The 18,226-nt window shown below is 43.4% G+C and overlaps 1 protein-coding gene across 3 annotated transcripts in view; it reads left to right on the top strand.

The window, feature by feature from the left end:
* Window positions 1-18,226, top strand: part of INTS9 (integrator complex subunit 9) — a 59,477-nt gene that overhangs the window by 11,972 nt on the left and 29,279 nt on the right. For all 3 annotated transcript variants that reach the window (XR_013339767.2, XM_021541328.3, XM_085574350.1), the window contains exons 5-9: window positions 2,713-2,852; window positions 4,469-4,555; window positions 8,660-8,780; window positions 10,471-10,605; window positions 13,215-13,326. Coding sequence is in view for 2 of the 3 variants with exons in the window: in XM_021541328.3 (XP_021397003.1) it covers window positions 2,713-2,852; window positions 4,469-4,555; window positions 8,660-8,780; window positions 10,471-10,605; window positions 13,215-13,326 (595 nt within the window). In the remaining variant the exon portion in view is untranslated. The remainder of the gene's footprint in view (window positions 1-2,712; window positions 2,853-4,468; window positions 4,556-8,659; window positions 8,781-10,470; window positions 10,606-13,214; window positions 13,327-18,226) is intronic.

The following is an 18,226-nucleotide window of genomic DNA, read 5'->3' as shown; positions in this document are numbered from 1 at the left end:
AGACAGACACGATTGCTTTTGGGCAGATTTTACAGGTTGCTGTCACCCTGCTGAGGTTCTGGCAATATTGTTCTCATGTGTGAATCCCATGGAACTCACCTCTGGCATCACTCTTGATTTTTCCAAACAAGTTGGCAGCTCTGGTACTGGTTTTGGCAAGTGGGTCCAACAGATTACAACCATTCCAACTCAGCTGAAATTGTCATAATCCAATCACATCAAAAATGACCAGCCCAAACCCCTAATAATTCTGGGTTCCTGTGAGCCTTTTGGTTACCATCCTGTGAAACTGAGGCATGTGGGAAGCATCTGTGTGTGTGTAGAAGGTGCCACTATGGCCCAGATCTTGGGAAGGACAGGGTTTATGTGCTGGATTCTTTTTGGAGTGATTATCTGCTGGGGTTTAGGGTACTTCAGCCAGACTTTCTGGTTACTTTGGGCTGGAAAATACCCACATGTGTAGCTCTAAATATGACAGACAGGGAGTCACTGCTTCATCTTACTCCTGTTAACCACTGCACGAAGCTGCTTCCCAGCAGCCCATCCTACAACCAGAAGATGGCAACCAACGGCACATTGCCATTGCAGGGACTTTAAAAACGGCTTCTCATATGCTTCCCAAAATTCCCAGCTGATGCCACATCTCCTCCATGGGCACTGGGAAGAGATCTGCTGTGATACCCAGCTCACACCTTGAGTCCACCTATCTGCAAGAGGTTCTGGAGTTATGGCCAGCTGCAAACAGAGTGGAAATGTTGCTGCTTTTTGGCAACACAGGATAAGAGGGAGCTTGTGTGAAAGAGGCTTTTACTTTATCTCCTTCCATGCCACTTCTTTTGAAGAAACTTGTCTGCAGAAGCAGCTAGCCAGAGAATCTCTGTATCGCTTCCAGAACACCATTGCCAAAGTAAGCCAAGATTTGGGTCTAATCCAGCAGCCACAAGGTGATATGAGGCTGTCTGAGCAGCAGAGTACTCTCACACATGTCAGAGTGCAGGGTGCAGCCCTCTCTTTGCTTGGCAACCTTCTGCTCTCTCCTTCACATGCAAGAAACATTTTTAAGCTTCTTCAGCTTAAAGGCACTTTAGTGAGATTGCTAGGAGCCCCAGGGAAGATTTCACTTTGTTTTGGTTTTGACACCCTTTTCATCCTATCAGTAAATGCTTCTAGGGTGCGCTGAGATGTGGCATGATTAAGGTTGGAAAGTGCTGGTGTGTATCCTGATGGCTCTCCTGGGCTGGCATTCAGCTCAGGGCTGGAGCCCCTCTGCTCTGGAGCCAGGCTGGGAGAGCTGGGGGTGCTCACCTGGAGAAAAGAAGGCTCCAGGGAGAGCTCAGAGCCCCTTCCAGGGCCTAAAGGGGCTCCAGGAGAGTTGGAGAGGGACTTGGGATAAGGGATGTGCAAGGACAGGACACAAGGAATGGCTTCCCACTGCCAGAGGGCAGGGATGGGTGGGATATTGGGAAGGAATTCCTGGCTGTGAGGGTGGGGAGGCTCTGGCATAGGGAGTCCAGAGAAGCTGTGGCTGTCCAAGGCCAGGCTGGACAGGGCTTGGAGCAACCTGGGATAGTGGAGGGTGTCCCTGGGTGGAACAGATTGGTCTTTAAGAGCTTTCCCACCCAAAATTTGATCCTGTACAGTCTGGACACAGCTGAAAACCAAGGTGTGGACAATCCAAGCTTTGGCAGGAGCAAGTATCAGCAGACCCTTTGATACCTTGCAGGGAGTGTGTTCCTGCCTGGAAGCCTAGGAAGATAAAAGGTGCCTTGTCATGGAGCTGGGGGTGGTGTTTACCCCCTATTGTCAGTTCAGATCATTGCTGATCATGGATTGAAACCATGAGTGCTTAGGAGGAGTTAAGCAGCTTGTCACCAGAGCACTGTGTCAGCCCTCTGCAAAGCAGAGTGACCTACTTTCTTGCCTTTTTTATTCAAATCGCTGGACCAAGCCTTGTAATCAGATAATATGTGCTTGATGAGTGTTGAATTCCATTAGCTGCTCTATAATAACTGAGTTAGAGGTCAGTCATCTCGTAAATTTCTGACTTGACACCATTCATGTTGTAGCATTACCAGTAAATATTTCTAATTAAAATTCTTTTAACAATGTGTGAAATCTTCTTTCACTCTCAGAACTCTTGTCTAAACTGTCACATCAAAACTAATTGGGCCCACCCATCCATTTTGTTGTATCCTGTGAATGGGCTTCATCTCCTGCTGTAGAAAACGTGAATGAGAAAGATGCCAAGCATTTACTTTGGGAAAATATGAGGATTATTTTTAAGCATATTAATAAATTATCTTTGCTCATCTCTTCCTTGGGGTACAGTATAATGTGCTGCATAAAAAAAATGAGACACCCTAAATCACTGTTGCAGAACTTTTGGTGTCTATTCCTCCCTAAGGAGGTACACACATAAATTCTTTGATAAAAGTAAAATAATCATGGATCTCATAACAGCAGCCATTTCATCACCTGAAGAAAAACCCAGGACATGGTTTTCCTTTCCACGTTGGAGAATGGAATAATTTTAGGGGGCTTTTAAAATAAATCTTGTTAATTTAAAAGCAACATTAATTTTTGCCACAGCTGAGACATGCTTTTATAAACCTTCCTGCAATAAAGTTTAAAAAAACTAAAGAAAATTTTTTTCTGCCATTTATTAAACTGCATGAAAGGGTTACAAGTTGCTTATCTCTGCTCTGTTTTCAGACTGAACTGCTTGACCTCTCCACAGTGGATGTAATCTTGATCTCCAACTATCACTGCATGATGGCACTGCCCTACATCACGGAGTACACAGGATTCACTGGAACAGTTTATGCCACCGAGCCCACTGTTCAAATTGGCAGGTAAAAAGCCCCTTCAGATTCTCTGCTCCTCTTTCATCACTGCTGAGGAGAAGGTGTAAAGGACAATGTGGGGAGAGGAGTGGTGTCTAATGTTCTGAAGAGGCTTTCAGGCAGGAGTTGAATGCCAGCCAAGTCCTTAGTGCTGCAAATGTGTTAACTCCATGTTTCCCAACCTCTGGAACCATCAACCTTTCCAGCAGGTGCTTTGCGTTGAGTCCAGGCCATAGATGTGGGACAGTGGAATTTGAGTGGGCTGAGACACCTCAGTAATTGCCTTATAGGCAACTTCAGACCTTCAAAAACTACGGATCAAAGAATTCTCCTTCTCTTCTCTGTTCCCCTTAACCAAAAGGAGTCTTCCCAATCAGAAAACTGGACTTGTTCTCCCCAGAATCTGCCCCATCCCTGGAAGTGTTCAAGACCAGGTTGGACAGGACTTAGAGCAACCAGGTCTAGTGCAAGGTGTCCCTGGCCATGGCAGGTGTTGGAACTAAATGATCTTCAAGGTCCCTTCCAACTCAAACCATTCTGGGATTTTATGATTCCATATAATCACACTTTCCTCCACTCCACAGAAAGGAATTCAGGCTGACTTCATCTCAAATGACAGCTGAGCTACCTGAGCTCGGAACTCCGGAGAGAAGCACTAAGAAAAATGGCAAAAATAGGAGACTGAGGTAGAAAAAGATATGACAGGGCAGTCAAAACCAGAACAGTCACCAAACTTGCCAGTTTATTTTTACAAAATTGTCTTGTTGATTGGATGGGTCAACACCAAATGCTGCAGGTTTGGTGAGGCCTAACTGGAACTGAGCTCTGTTCCTCTCTCCTGCAGAGCTGCTACATTCAGTAATTAGGAACCAGATTAGGCCCTCCTATCTCTGTGTGCACTTTAGTGCAGGAATCTTTGTCCACGGAAGGTCCTGTGCAAACTTCACATGCCAGAGTAATTCCCCCATTGTGTGAAAACAAACAGAAACTGAAGGCCCTTGTAGGTGAAAGGAATTGTGTAAATATGAACTAGTAATAGACCTCTGGGCTTTGCTGGTCCAGAGCTGGAGATAACAAGCAGAGTCTTGTGGGAGATTGCACTGCTGTGGTTCTCCTCATCCCAAGTCATTCCAGATGCTGTCCTTCTGCTCCAAACTTCAAGGGAAAGCCTACACAAAATCACAAATGCTGTTTAGTTTTGGGCAGAGAAATGTGCAGTGACAATTTCTAACGCTTGACACCTTTTTCCTGTCTCAAATATGCATTTGGCAGATGAGAGTTCACTCTGACAGCATGCTTGGATTCCCTAAGTGATAAACAGGCATCAGCTGAGGAGTTTTTGTTGTGTGTTTTGTCTCATTACTTATCACAAGCAGTCAGTAATGAAGAAATTATCTTGCACTTTCCAAATAGCCCATAACCCAGTGGGCCAGATCCTCCTCTGTTGCAAGCAGATGGAATTGGAAACACTCCCTGGATAAACAGGGGCAGTGCTGGTAGTGGCCTCTGTGGGAAGAACCCCTCTGAGTATTACAATTTCTATGGTATTTTGGAAAGATTTGGGCCAAAGTTCTCTCCTGTGTGAGAGGAGGCAGAGCTAATTTAGGTTTGATTTCTGTTGTCAGGCTCCTGATGGAAGAGCTGGTGAATTCCATTGAACGCGTGCCAAAGGCTCAGTCTGCCTCCATGTGGAAGAACAAGGAGGTGCAAAGGTAAGGAGCAAGTCCCAGGAAAGGCGATTGTCCCAAAGCACCAAAGTCTGGGAGTCACTCTGAGGATGGCTCAGCTCCCACCATTTGAGATTTGCTGCTGTGACTCCTTGGGTCGATTATTTCTTTAATCGTTTCTGTGCATCCTTGGTTTCTAACCTCACAAATTTGTTTCTTGGGGAAAGACTTGGTAACAGCAAAGCTTCCCCTGATCTCCCTTCATACAGTTCAGCTCCATGATGGTAGATAAAACCAGCAGATTTTGGTAGTAACATCATAAAAAGTTGTTGAAATTAGAAGGCTATTTAAATTTAATGATACTGCATTGGAATAATTTAAATTTAAATGGTATTTACATTTATGTTTGCTGACATAGTAAGAAAGTCAAGACACAGCTGTTGGGAGGTCACTGGTGTTACCTTTCTTCCCATCTTTACAATTGCACAGCAGAGGTGGGCTTTTTGGCTTTCTAAAAATTAAAAACCAATCAAAATCTGAATAAAAAAGCTTATTTAGAAGCACCATGATTGTTATCCCAGCCATACATCAAAAGAAGATGCTCAGAGTTTTGAAAGCCTATGGAATCTAAAAATTATCCATACAGTTTACTAATTGTAGATGATGCATTCCTTGGGAATAAAAACATTTTCAGGTGCACAGCATGTTCTTGGAGAAGGCAGTTTCGTTTTTAGCACATTTTAAAGATAGGGTTGCTTGATTAAAAAGTTATTTTTAAAAGCTGCTTTGTGCATTTTTAATTGATCTTCCTTTTTATACTCCTAAATCTTAAGATGGCTTGATTTAGAAGTTTCCTAAAAGTGAATTATTTCTTACATTAGAAGAGTAGTCTTGATAATTCTCAATATCACAAAGCAAAAATTAAAAATACATATTACCATGGTTTTAGCTGTATATTGTGTTCCCCTGCTGAATTTAGGAGAAGCCTTTGCACTGTAACTCTCACTCTTCTGAAGAAGACAAGCAGATGTCAAGTCAGATGTAAAGCAAAACTAAACACACTGAAGTTCAGCAGGATTTTAGAATAGTGGGTTGTTGTTTTATTTTTAATTTTGGGATCCACTAGCCTACCCAGAGCCACTGCTGAGGTTCCCAGTGTGTGGAGAGAGAGGACTGGAACCATTATTCCTGTCACACCGGCATGTTTTGTATGCACGGTTTAAAGGAGAATCATATATCTTGCAGCTCATATAATGTCACTTTCCTGGTGGTCGTATTTTAGGAAAAGTGCTGCCTGGCACTTTGCATGCTGCTGATTATTCCAGAGGAGAACACAGAGAGGGGATTTTTGTTCTGATTCAGCTGCTGTAGAAGACTGGAGCTTTTTTTTCCTTTAAGTGGCATTTAAAACACATGTTCCTCTCTCCTATTGCTGGGGATGTCTCCCAAAATTCTTGGTTCCATGCTGTAGCTGATATAAAGGAGCAGCAGGGAGGTGGGAGCTACTAAAGAGCAGTTTAATAACATAAATTTGTGTATAATAAACTCTGCTGGTATGAACCAATGTTGTCTTTGAGCTGGAACAAGGGGACAAATATGAACTCCCTCTTCACCTCTGCCCCACCCGTGCCCTGAGTTTCCCTTTTCATTTCTCTATGCATCTGTAAAACAGAGCTTCCATCCAGCACAGAGGGCACACAGGGACTTTAATTAATGTTTGCAAAGTGTTTTGAGATGCCTGGTGACAAGTGTCACGCAGGCGTGAATGGAACTGATTATTAGAGCAAAACATCAACTGATCCCCAAATTAGCACCTGGCTAATGGCACATGCAGGCTTGGACTGACATCCGTTACTTAAGAAAATGTGATCTTGATGAATTGGGTTTTTTTTCCTACTTGGCTGTTGCTAGAACAGAATACTTATTACTTCTGAGTCTAACTTTAATTTTTCAGGCTGATCAATCCCCATTACTGCTTTACAGTTCAGCTAGTTCTACTCCAAACAGTTAGTATAAAACACAAAGTATTATCATCTTCATTAGATAAAGCACTGGAGCATTTTAAATGCAAATACTGTATAAAATATAATAAGTTCATTATAGTGGTTTACATTTTTCCATTATCAGATCCAGTCTGAGCTAATTGCTTAGCCAGTTTTATTGCCACTGGCTTTTACTTCAAGTGAGCAGTCTCGTGGAAGCTCTGTAGATGTCAGCCAGGATATCTTTCAGACTGATTGGGATTCAGGGACTAAAGAGGAAGTTTGCCTTGTGAAAGGCACTTTGTTGACTTCTTGTTTGATGGTTTCCTCTATCCTTTAAAGTGTTTGAAACAGGCTGTTTCCTGAGGCTGAGCAGGGCATGAGAGAGGCCGTGGCCTGATGTGGTTTGGTGCTGCCATCCTCCTCAACCTTCAAACTGTTCTGGGATTTTACATCATATATTAAATGTCACCCTTTGCATTGACCAGGAGGGACTGTCTCTGTGCACATCCCAGGGAAGAATACAAATCCCTGAGTTTTTTGAGGGTGAATTTTGTATCCTCAACCATGTGGATTCATGGCTGTCCCAGCAGCTGCCCTCACATATCTGGTTGTTGTGACGTGCTCTTTAGCAGGATGTTGCCATGGTGGCAGTAGTTTTACTCCAGACCCCAAATATCCTCTGGTAACTCTGTGGGGATTTTAGATGTGAGATGACAGACTGAATGCATCCGAAGGACCAGCATCTTGTTGCCACTCAGCTTCATGAAACCACTGGAGACTGGTGCCACTGTTCTCTGCCAGAGATCAGAGTATTCTCAGTGTAGCCACAGTCAAGGCTAAGAGAAACTTCCTTCACCAAGGACAATTCCCCACTTTCTCCATTACCTGGAGAAACATTTTCCTCTTCCCAGAAGAGAAGCTCCTGAAAGCATCCAACACTAAATGCTTCTTATGGTAGGTTAAAGGCTTTTACAGGCAATTTGCTACAGTGCAGCGGTGGACAACTCTCCACATTGTGTGGCCTTTTGCTGCTTACGACTTCCCAAAAAAGACCTTGAAGGCTTTGTTTGTTTCCTGAAGCACAGGGTGCTTTCAGCCAGTGTGTGCTGGAATTACAGTTATCGTTCTGGACCTGTGCTGTGGTCTTGGCAAGAGCTGCCCTTAATCCTTTCTTCAGTATCTTAAATTATGGAGGAGTTCACTGACCTAGTAGATATAACAATAAATTAAATTCCTTTAAACAAATTGATCAAAGAAACTTGACCAATTTTCATAAATCTCTGGAAATTGGTTTGAATTAGCCTTTGATTTAGCATTGGTTTAATATACAAAAAAAAAATCCTATTCTTCTTACACATTTGGCAGCTATGCTGCTTCCTGCCTCAGTTCATGTTGCTAAGGAAGATTTATTTCCCAGAAGTTAGCCATCCCTCTTCCAGCCTGTGACATTATAGTTCACTTCTTCCCTTGACAACACCGGCCAGCTGACTTGCAATGTCTGTGAGGAGCAGAATGGATGGATCTTACTTTGGTGTAAAACTTCTTAAATACTTCCGTGGAGGGGATTTCAAAGAGCTCTGCAGTGTCAGCTCGTGTGTCCCTGCCAGGGCACTCGGAAGGGAAGTGGGATTGAAGGTAGGGGAGCTGAGCTGCTGGGACATGTGCCCTTGGAAGAGACCAGTGGGAGGAATCAGGGCAGAGCCATCCCTGCCTGTGGTCTGGTAACTGTACTTTAATCACCAGATTGTTTCAGATTACTAGGGTATTAATCAGACGATTATGATATGAAAAATGGACGCTGATCCAAGATCCCAGTGCTAGAGGTGCATTTCATGTTGTCATCTCAGATCAGCCAGCACCATTCATCAGTGGTGAAAATACCCCAAGATTTGTGGTAACACCTTGATCACAGCGACTTTTTTGGTGCAAGGGCTGGACAGAAAAGCAACAAGAGAGAGCTGGAGGAGAGCAGGGTGAGGCAGATTGGGAAGTGTGGCTTTGCTCCTCAGCAGGCAGAAAGTCTTGCTCCTCACTTTGAAGCACCAAGGCACACTGAAAATAAAAATTTTAAAGGGTAAAATTAAAGATCTGGAGAATGTAAATGGTTGTAGAAGCTGGTCCAGCACCAGCTGTTGTTCTGGATCCACTCCCGTGGTGTTCGCAGGTTGCTGCCGGCGCCGCTGAAGGACGCGGTGGAGGTGTCCATGTGGAGGAAGTGCTACACCATGCCTGAGGTGAACGCAGCCCTCAGCAAGATCCAGCTGGTGGGCTATTCCCAGAAAATCGTGAGTACCTGGACAGCTGCCCTCGGGGCAGCACCAACAACTGTTCCCCAGCTTCTCCCCCTCTAGATCCTGTGTTGGACCTAGTTACCCTGGCCAGCAAGACAGGATTACACAGACTGCCCCTCAGTCTGCCTCCCAGGAAGGGCTCTTGTTTGGTGAAATCAGGGAATATCCATTTGTTTCTTCTCTTCCTTGGGGAGGCCAGTTTTAAGGCGGCGTGCCCTCAAATTTGGAGCTGATGGCTGGCCCACTGAGAGCTGGGAGGATGCAGGGAGTGAATGTATCCTCTCTGTCTCTAAGCCACATCCCCTTCCCAGCTCCCCAATCTCACTTCTGGGAATCTTTAGAGTGCTTTAGCCTCCACTTTGTTTCATACTGTAAATTAGGGATTGTAAACAAAACCTAATGGTTCAATGTGAACTTCAGAAACTCCTTTCCCAGAGCTCCCAGCTAACAGTTATTGTCTGTAATGCTGTTGACTATAATCCAGTATAGTTTCCAGAACGGACTGAACCCACAGTTCCATAGTCTGCAGATCCCATATGGATTGTTGGCAGCATGTATGCCATGATCCCTGCTCTTTTCTGGGCCATGATACTTGGTTTTGCTGCTCAGAGGCCATAAAAAATAAAAATATTAAAGTAAGTTGTGACTCCTCATCATCCATGGATTGTTACAGTTCATTTTTGACTGTCCTCACAGTGTGGATCCATCTCCCCTAATTTTAGATCTGTGTGTCTGAGCCAATCATTCTTTTGTAGTTACTGGGTGGGGGGGAAGAAAACCTGTATTTTTTCTCTTCCCAAAGCTAACTTTGCAAATAATCAAACTTTAGAACCTTGGCTTACACGCTGAGGAATGAAGACCCCCTGCCTTGTTTTTCAAGGCATCCAAATATATATTGAAATACTAGAAAAATCATTGTATTGCACGAATCAGATGCTTCTTCTATCATTCAGTAACCAGAAGGCAGATCACATTAGGGAGGTCTGTATATGAAGGTTTATTTTCCTTTCTCCAAACAAGTATTCCAGATTCCTGGGTACAGATGAGGGAATACAATTCCTAATGACACCTGGAGAGGAGGCAACTGTCATGTTGCTTACACTGAAACTAAAATGTGTACTGAGTTTGCAGGGTGTTGTTGCTAAATCACCAGCAGGTAGCATTTAAAAAGAAATAAAGTTAGAAAAGGTGTGAGTTTGAGGTTAAGTTTGTTTTCCACAGTAAAATTTGCAACCCAAGCAGAGAATTTTTATATCAATATAGAAGTACTTGTCCTTCCTTCTCTCCTGCTGGCCAATACCAATTATATTTGACTAAAGCAGAATAGAGTCTTCAAAGATGCAAAGCTCTGACAAACTTCAATACAGCAGAGGCAGGCAAAGGATCAAGACCCTGCCTGATTCCTTCATTTTGAGGTATTGTTCAGTGTGAACTCAGATGCCATAAAATTCACATGGAAGAGAGACTTTATGGAGGCCCTGCCTCAGGAAAAGCTTTTCTCAGAGCGTGTATCCTGCTAGACACAGGTGGGTAAAACCAGCAGATGTAATTCTCAAGAGAGCAGCTTCACAAAGGCTTTGAGCAGCAGAGCTGCTTTTGAAATTCCTACCACTGATGACAAAATGACCTGTCCTGATTTCCTTTGGAGCTGTCTCAAATCAATGCCTCTCACTGTGTGTTTCAGGAGCTGTTTGGTGCTGTGCAGGTCACCCCTCTGAGCTCGGGCTACGCCCTTGGGAGTTCCAATTGGATTATCCAGTCACACTATGAAAAGGTTTCTTACGTTTCAGGATCTTCTCTGCTTACAACACACCCTCAGGTACAGCCCCTGACCTTCCTTAGTCTTTAGAAGGAACTTTGCTCCAAAACAAGGGATTATTCCAGCTGGGATCAGGTTTAGGGTAGAGGCCACTCTAAGGTAACTTGTGTTATCATGCCTGCACTTATCATTGATAAGACATACCCTGACAAATGACAGGTATCAATAGTTATGAGGGAAAGATAACTAAAATTCTTTATTATTGGTGATTTGATGTTCACTTAAAACTGTGGAATTGTCTTTCACTCTAAAGAGGAAATTTTCAAAAGAGTTGAACAAAAGAGCATTAGTGACTTCTTTTAAAAATCCATATTTGACTGAAGAATCTTCACAGACAGTTCACAGACTGCTTTATATCACTTTTGAAACATCCTTCCTTAGGAGGAATGATAGCTCAGTGGCTGCCAACTTTTCCACCCTGCTCTGCTAAGGGCAAAGTCTTTATAGTGCTGTAGATGTAATTTCCAGTAAATTAATTCTCTCTAGATCCATAAATTCTTACTGCAAAGAAAGGCTTGAAGTTTGCAGTGCCATGCGCTTCAGAAGTTGTCAAAATAGTTAAAAGCATTATTGCAGGAGGTATTTAAAAATAATTTAGAAGATGTGTCAGGTTTTTGATCACTAAGTGATTTCTCCCAAGGTGGGTGTCTGCTGGAAAGCTTTGCTTCTGAGCATCCCTCACTTAAAAGCTTGTTCTCATCTGAGAAACTACAGTAGATAAATGATCCTTAATAGTATGGCCATCCTTAGGTGCACAAAATGTATCAGAGCCTCTAAATCCCCGTTTCTCATCAGCCTCATTCCATCCTGGGCTGTGCTCTCATCCCCTCCTAGAGAAGGAGCAGCACTATTTGACAATGTGTGAATGCAATATTTCTGTGAGGAGAAACTTTGCCCTGTACGAAGTAATTTAGTAACTGAGAATGTTTTCTCCTCACTGACATGAAATGTGATTCAGTTTATCAGGTCAGACTTCGCCATTTTCCAAAGGTGAACGTTTCCCTGGAAGCTTCTGGTAAAATCTCTGTTTTGAAGGAAATTAAGTCCCAGTGGCAGAGAATGGTGTGAGTGAACGGCTCACAGGCACATCTTTAGAAGAAATAGTTCAACAGATAGTTAAAATCACATTTAGTTTGTGCTTTCCTTGTTATTTATCACATCACAGATGTTACCCCATATCATCATTGTCTTGCATTTGCTTCCAGATTGTTTTTGAGGACAATGGATAGTTTTTGTCCTGGGGTTAATCCCTGTGAGCACCAGCACGGGCTGCTACAATCTGGTGTTTCTGTATGTGGGTTTTGGGAGCTTCCAACCAGCTCTTCATCATCTCTTTGATGTTTGACAGACAATATGTAATGGTAACAATATCTCAAGTGGCACAGAGTCAGAATTGTGAGCAACAAATCATTTCTTCCTCAGGGAGTGAAAAGTTGTTTGTCTGTCCTGGTTCTCCATATGATCATGAGGAGAAGTTCATAATGAAATTCCCTTTTTTTTTAGCAGGGTGTGAAAAAAGTCACTGAATTTTGTTTTAAAAAGGATGTATTTTGAAGATATCCAGAGCTGCTTTTCCAGTGAATTGGAATTTAGGCCTGGCACCACTGACTGTTCCCTGTTCTTCTGGCAGATGGTTTCCATTGAAATTTTGTCTCCCCCTCTCCTGAGGCTGGAATTGACACCGTTGCCACTGAAGTGGAGAACAGGAGTTGACAGCACAGGTTCAGACATGTCACTAAAAGCCTTTTAAGACATATTCTTTACATTAACCCACAAAAATCAATGCAGGCCCTCTCAGTGCAATGGCATCTGAAATTATGTGGATCTAATATACCATAATCATTATGTACATTATCACAGGCAGATTCCATATTATTTTTTATTGCATTATTGGCATTTCATTTTCATGGACACACCAGAGTGAGTCAAAGATTGTGATAAATCTCACATGTCAGGTCTGATCCTACAAGGGGGTGCACAGTTTAAACTCCTGGCAGAGTTGATATGAAATTCCCCTGCATTTTTAACAGAGCAGGGTCCTTCTCAACTGCTTCAGAATGGCTCTGGAGAGCTGTGAGCAGGGGAATTGACCTTACAGTGGTCTTGGAGGTTCAGCAGAGGAAATCTCTTCATCTGTCTCTTCTGGCAGAAATCTTTCCTGGTTGGTGAGACTGCAGAGAGTTGTTTATTGAGAGTAAATAACCATAAAATACCACACAGCTGCCAGCAGTTGCTCACTTTTGCTTAATCAGTAGCTGTGGGAAGGGCATCCCAACCCAGAGTGAGGCTCAAAGTTACCTTTTCACCATCAGCAGAGAGGGAATTGGATTTTACCTTATCAATATGGGATCATGTTACATTTTCAGTATCAAGAATATGTATTTAGAGTCACACTAATGTCTAATTTCTGAATATCTGCTCTCTGTTACTAATAGAGAGAAATGGGTTTGCGTTTTCATTCTGCTTTAATAAAATACCAGTATTGAACAAGTTCATTTTCCACAGATGGAGGAGTGTGAAGTGTAAAATGTTTGGTGACTGTATCAATCATGTCCTGCCTGGAGAAACTCTCCCAGTTCCTGATTTTATATCCTTGTGCTCTATTCCAGCCCATGGACCAGGCTTCTCTTAAAAACAGCGACGTTCTCATCCTGACAGGGCTGACCCAGATCCCCACTGCCAACCCCGATGGAATGGTGGGAGAGTTCTGCAGCAACCTGGGTAGGTCACTGAGAGAAATCTCCTGCCTGCTTTATCATCTTATTCATGGCTTTGGGTGGGAAATAATTCTGAGATTCCTGGAATTGAATAAGTTGTCCAGCTATAGCTCCTGGCATAAAACTACCTGTTTAGATTTTACGATGTGCTCCTGATGTCATTAATACAGTAAGTGCTTGGAGAGACACAAGTTGTACCTAAAATGTTTTGGAATGGAACAGGTATAAAGAGATTTAATAATCTGCTTCTCCTGGTTTGCTAAGTATGTCACTTGGCTGCCAACAGGCGATGGGGATACTGTTCCCAGCTGAAATATTACTATTTCCTTCCTGTGTATCAGCCAGAGTAAAATCTTTATATACTTTTTGTATGACTTTCAGTTTTGGAAACAAGCACATCTGCTTCCCTTCTTACACCTGACTTTTAAATATATCAAAAGCAAACAGCACAATCTCTGTTTAAAAAAAAAAAAAGTCAAGATATATTTATAGACCCCCAGATATATAAAACCTAATCAGACGCTTTCACAGCTGGAAAAGCTGATAATTGCAAAGCTGTGATATCAGTGTGAATGGCAGCATTTTCCAGCCTGTTTGGAATGTCACATCCAGTGCTGTTCTCTCCTTTTCTCCCCTTCCCCCTGCTCAGTTCCTCTGTGCTCTCATCCTTTCATCAAACCACTTTTCCATGTCTGTCCTGCTCTATGTTCCCTGTTCTTCTATCAGAGATCTTCCCTTTATTTTAAATTCACTACTTTTATAAGTAAAACCAAAAAGCTTGTGATAGAAGGATCCTGTCAAAGGTTACCTAAACTAAATCAGACTACATTCCTGATCTGGTGGAATGAGACCCTTCCCATGTCAAGGGGTTGGAACTGGATGATCCCTAAGTCCCTTCCAAGCCAACCCACTCAGTGATCCTAAATATCAATTAATAGAGCTCATTTTGGATTTTATAAGAATGATAATTATGGGTTTTACTGAAGATCCTCTCTGCCAGCATCCTGGCTCCAACAGGGACTGTATGCAGATGCCTGAAGAACAGCAGAAGAGCAGGGTGGGATTCTGGGATACTTTGCTCTCATGATCTTTAACTATTTTTATTTCAGTAATTTCCTGAATTAGATGTGTTTGTGTAGTTAATGATGCCCAGTGGTTTTGTTCAACCTCCCCTTGAAGCTGTGTTAACACTTGTGACTTCCTTTCCTAAATGTGTGTTTTACATGTGTGTGTGTATTTCACCTGCCTTTGCATTGTTTTTAAACACTGTGAATTTTGTTACCCTGTGAGCTGCCACAGATCAGCTCTGGTGACCTTGTTTTGGTAAATCCAGATGTGCTGCCCTTCTCTGTCCCTCCTGGACCTTCACGTGGGTCACTGTCCCTCTGACAGCCAGTGGCACAATCCCCTCCTATCACACTGAGTAAACAAGAATGAGACTGTTAATTCAAATGCAGTTAAATTAAAATGCATTTAAAATTAAAGTCTGAGAGCTGTAGTTGGGCCAAAGCAGAATCCAGAAGTTGACTGTGTATAAATAAACGTGTTACATGTGTCAGTGCCCGTGGCTGTTTGTCTGCATAACCTGTTCTGGTTTACAGAAATATTCTGAACTATTTTCAGGGGTTTGCAGGTCCTCAAGCCAGTTTCTGTCTTGAATGAGATAAACTCAGAGAAATGAGAAAAATCATTATAGACCAAAGGAAGATACATGCTTAAAACAATGCCACTGTAAGAATTTGGAATTTGAGTGGTACTTGCCAAAAAAACAGCAATCGGAAGAAATGAAATATTTCTGTATTAATGCAGTTTAGGGCTGTCTTTTACATGATACCAGCTGTATTTATCTACCCAACATCAGGAAAACAGAGTATCAGTTTTCTTTCAAATATGTAAAAAAGTCCAAAAGCAATGGGTTACTAGGAAAAGCAATTGAGTAGGCAGGCTGAGCACAGTAGTTTTCATCTGTGTTTTCTCACTTCCGAAATGTTCAAGGGAGTGCACAAGCAGCTCAGAATACTCAAGGTAAAAACTCTGAAGCAGACCAAAATTCACCAAAAGCGGGTATGAGGAGTTACCAGCATGCTTGTGAAGGAAGGATGTGAAGCACAGAAATGGAAGTGTGAAAATTCCACCTCGATCTCTGTTTTCATCCCAGCGTGTGGAGCTGCAGCCCTGATCCCCAGGATTCCCAAGGCACACACAATTTCCTCCCCACACTCTGTCCCACCCCCAGCTTCCTCTCAGTTTACCCCAAGCCCCGTTTTTCCCTGCTCAGCTCTGCAGCACCAGCACTCTGCAGCTCAAGGAGAGCGGTTTTATTTCCACATTGCCTTGGGCACGAGCAGCAAAGCTGCCAGTCTGTCTCTGGGGACAGTTGGTGATATTTTGTGTGAGAGTGAGGCTGTGTGTGTTTATAGAGAGCAGAAAAGAGCACAGTTTGCTTTTTAGGTGCCAACTCGACCTTGTGGCAGCAGCTATTGGGAAAGTAAGGATCTCTTTGTGAGTTGTAAATTGAACAACTTGTTATGGAGCTGCTGAAGGAGACTAAATTTGAAATGCCAAGATTATTATACAGCTTTTATCAGGAGAGAGCATCCATCAGTCACCAAGATAAATTGGGCTTTAAACAACTTTCAGATAGATGTGTCCTCTTACTGACAACTCTGAAAAGTTGTTTTAGTGCTGCAGAGAGCCAGACTGGACCTGCTGTTTGTGTGGAAAGCAATATTCTTGGAACGGTTTTCACCCCTGTTTTGCAGAAGCTGGGAGGTGATTCTTATCCCTTCGTGGATCCCTGGCCTGGTGGGCACCTGGCTGGAATCATTCTCCACTCCCAGGCTTGTGATTTTATATCCATTATTGCTCACCAGCTCTGCAGTTTGCTGGGGACAGAAACTCAAGCTGACATCTCCTTCAAGACTTTACCCTCTCTTATTTCTTCTGTGGTCCCAGGAATCTTGAATTTATGCCTGTTTTCAGCAGAAAAGGCTTGAGGTTTCCAGGGAACCAGCGGCTGTGGAGAAAGGAGAACTGGGAAATCAGGCTGCATTGGGTTTGGCATGGCCAGGTTTTGGTAGTATGGGGCTACAGGGCTGGTTTCTGTGAGGGGTTTCCAGACGTTTCCCCCATCCCAGCTGGCTCCAGGATGGACCCACTGCTGGCCAAGGCCAAGCCCATCAGAGGTGGCAGCACTTGTGGGATATCAGAGTGGAGAGGGGGAAGGAAGTTACTGTGCAGCCAGGGAAGAGGAGAGTGAGGGTAAGTGTGGAACAGCCCTGCAGCCCCCCAGGGCAGTGAGGAAGAAGAGGCAGGAGCTGCTCCAGGCACCAAAGCTGAGATTCCCAGCCCAGGGAGAGGCAGCTGCAGCCCATGGGGGCCCACAGGGCTGCAGAAATCCACCTGGAGACCCCACACTGGAGCAGGGGAATGCCTGAAGAGGCTGTGACCCCACACTGGAACAGTGTCCTGGCCAGGCCTGTACCCTGTGCAGAGAGGTGAAATATAAAGTGATTTCCACAAGTCAAATGCATTTTGTCCATGAAGATAATTAATCGTTAATCTCTCCCTGGTTTTAACACTCCCCACAAGGTTTTTGTCACATTTTCCCCCCTGCCCAGCTGAGTGATAGAGCAGCTTTGGTGGGCACCCAGCCTCCAGCCAGGGTCAAAGCACCACAGAGGAATGGAACTCATGTTTTTTTGTGGCCTGACACGTTCTTTAACCTCTATTCTGCATCCCATCCCTGGCCTGTGCACCATTCCTGCTGCAGTGGGTGTAGATACGTTCCTCTGCAGAATTTTTGGGTGTCTGATATCTCCATGTAAATTCAGGTCCTGGAGCCAGAGCCTCAACTTCCACCTCCAGATGGCTTTGAAAATGTTGTTCTTAACCTCCTCATTGGTTCTCTTCACATCCTGTTTGCAGCTGGGGTAGTTTAGATTTGCCTGAGTGAGTGGGATAATGTCACACATTGCTGGGATGTTTGGGAACATCTCGAGCTCTGGGCAAATGTGAAACTATTGCTGCTCATCTCCACAAATATTTGGGTGGTATAGTTTGTATATGGCCTGGAGAAATTAATCCACTACCCTGCAGTTGCATTATAAGTGATAAACAAGGGGCCTTTGATCAGCAGTTGTTGATAGCACCGTGTCAGAGGCACTGACTGCTACAAGGAGTAAAACAACTACAAATGCATGTGAAAAATCCTGCTAGGCTGTGCATCTCAATGAACTCCATAAAACTTAAATGTTCAGCCAGAAAAATCTTCCTTGAGGAAGATTCTGCCCCATCAGGGGTGAAAATACCCTTAAAGTGCTAAATCCATACCCCAATAAAGCTCAGCAAGAAGTTGAAGACAAGGAAGTGATTTAGGGGGATGCAATATTTGTATTTTCAGGCTCTTCCACAGCTTTCTGTGGAATGCTTGGTGCATGATGTTATTGCTGCTGCACTGCAGTTAACAGCAGTGGATGGTTTCACCCCACGACCACAGGTGAAATTGCTCACTGAGCTGAACGAAGTATTTCTGCTTTCCCAGAAGGTGCAGTATTTTTGTAATTCATTCTGCCAAAAAGAACACGATGTTTGCTCTGCTTGCTTTTGCTGTTGTGCTCAGATCTGTCTCAATTACAGAGTAAAGCTGTATTTCCTTTTTGTTCTCATTTTTATCTAGTCTCATGCTGTCTGTAAGTTTTAAATTGTTCTTGTTATACAGAAAGGACAAAAATATTTAGAGTTTTTGAAAAGGACAAACATTCCATCACCCATTTCTGGCTCTGAGGACTGTTTGAAATAACCACACCTTCGGCTTTTCATCTGAAATCCAAGCACTGAACAGTTCCCCATGTGCAGTGCTTTTGGCTGACACTTGGGAGCTGTTGTCCTTCCCTGCTGGAAGC

This window comes from Lonchura striata, chromosome 3, assembly GCF_050655825.1.
Source record: "Lonchura striata isolate lonStrDom1 chromosome 3, ASM5065582v1, whole genome shotgun sequence".
NCBI classification, from domain to species: domain Eukaryota; kingdom Metazoa; phylum Chordata; class Aves; order Passeriformes; family Estrildidae; genus Lonchura; species Lonchura striata.
This window is presented reverse-complemented; position numbering and strand designations above follow the sequence as displayed.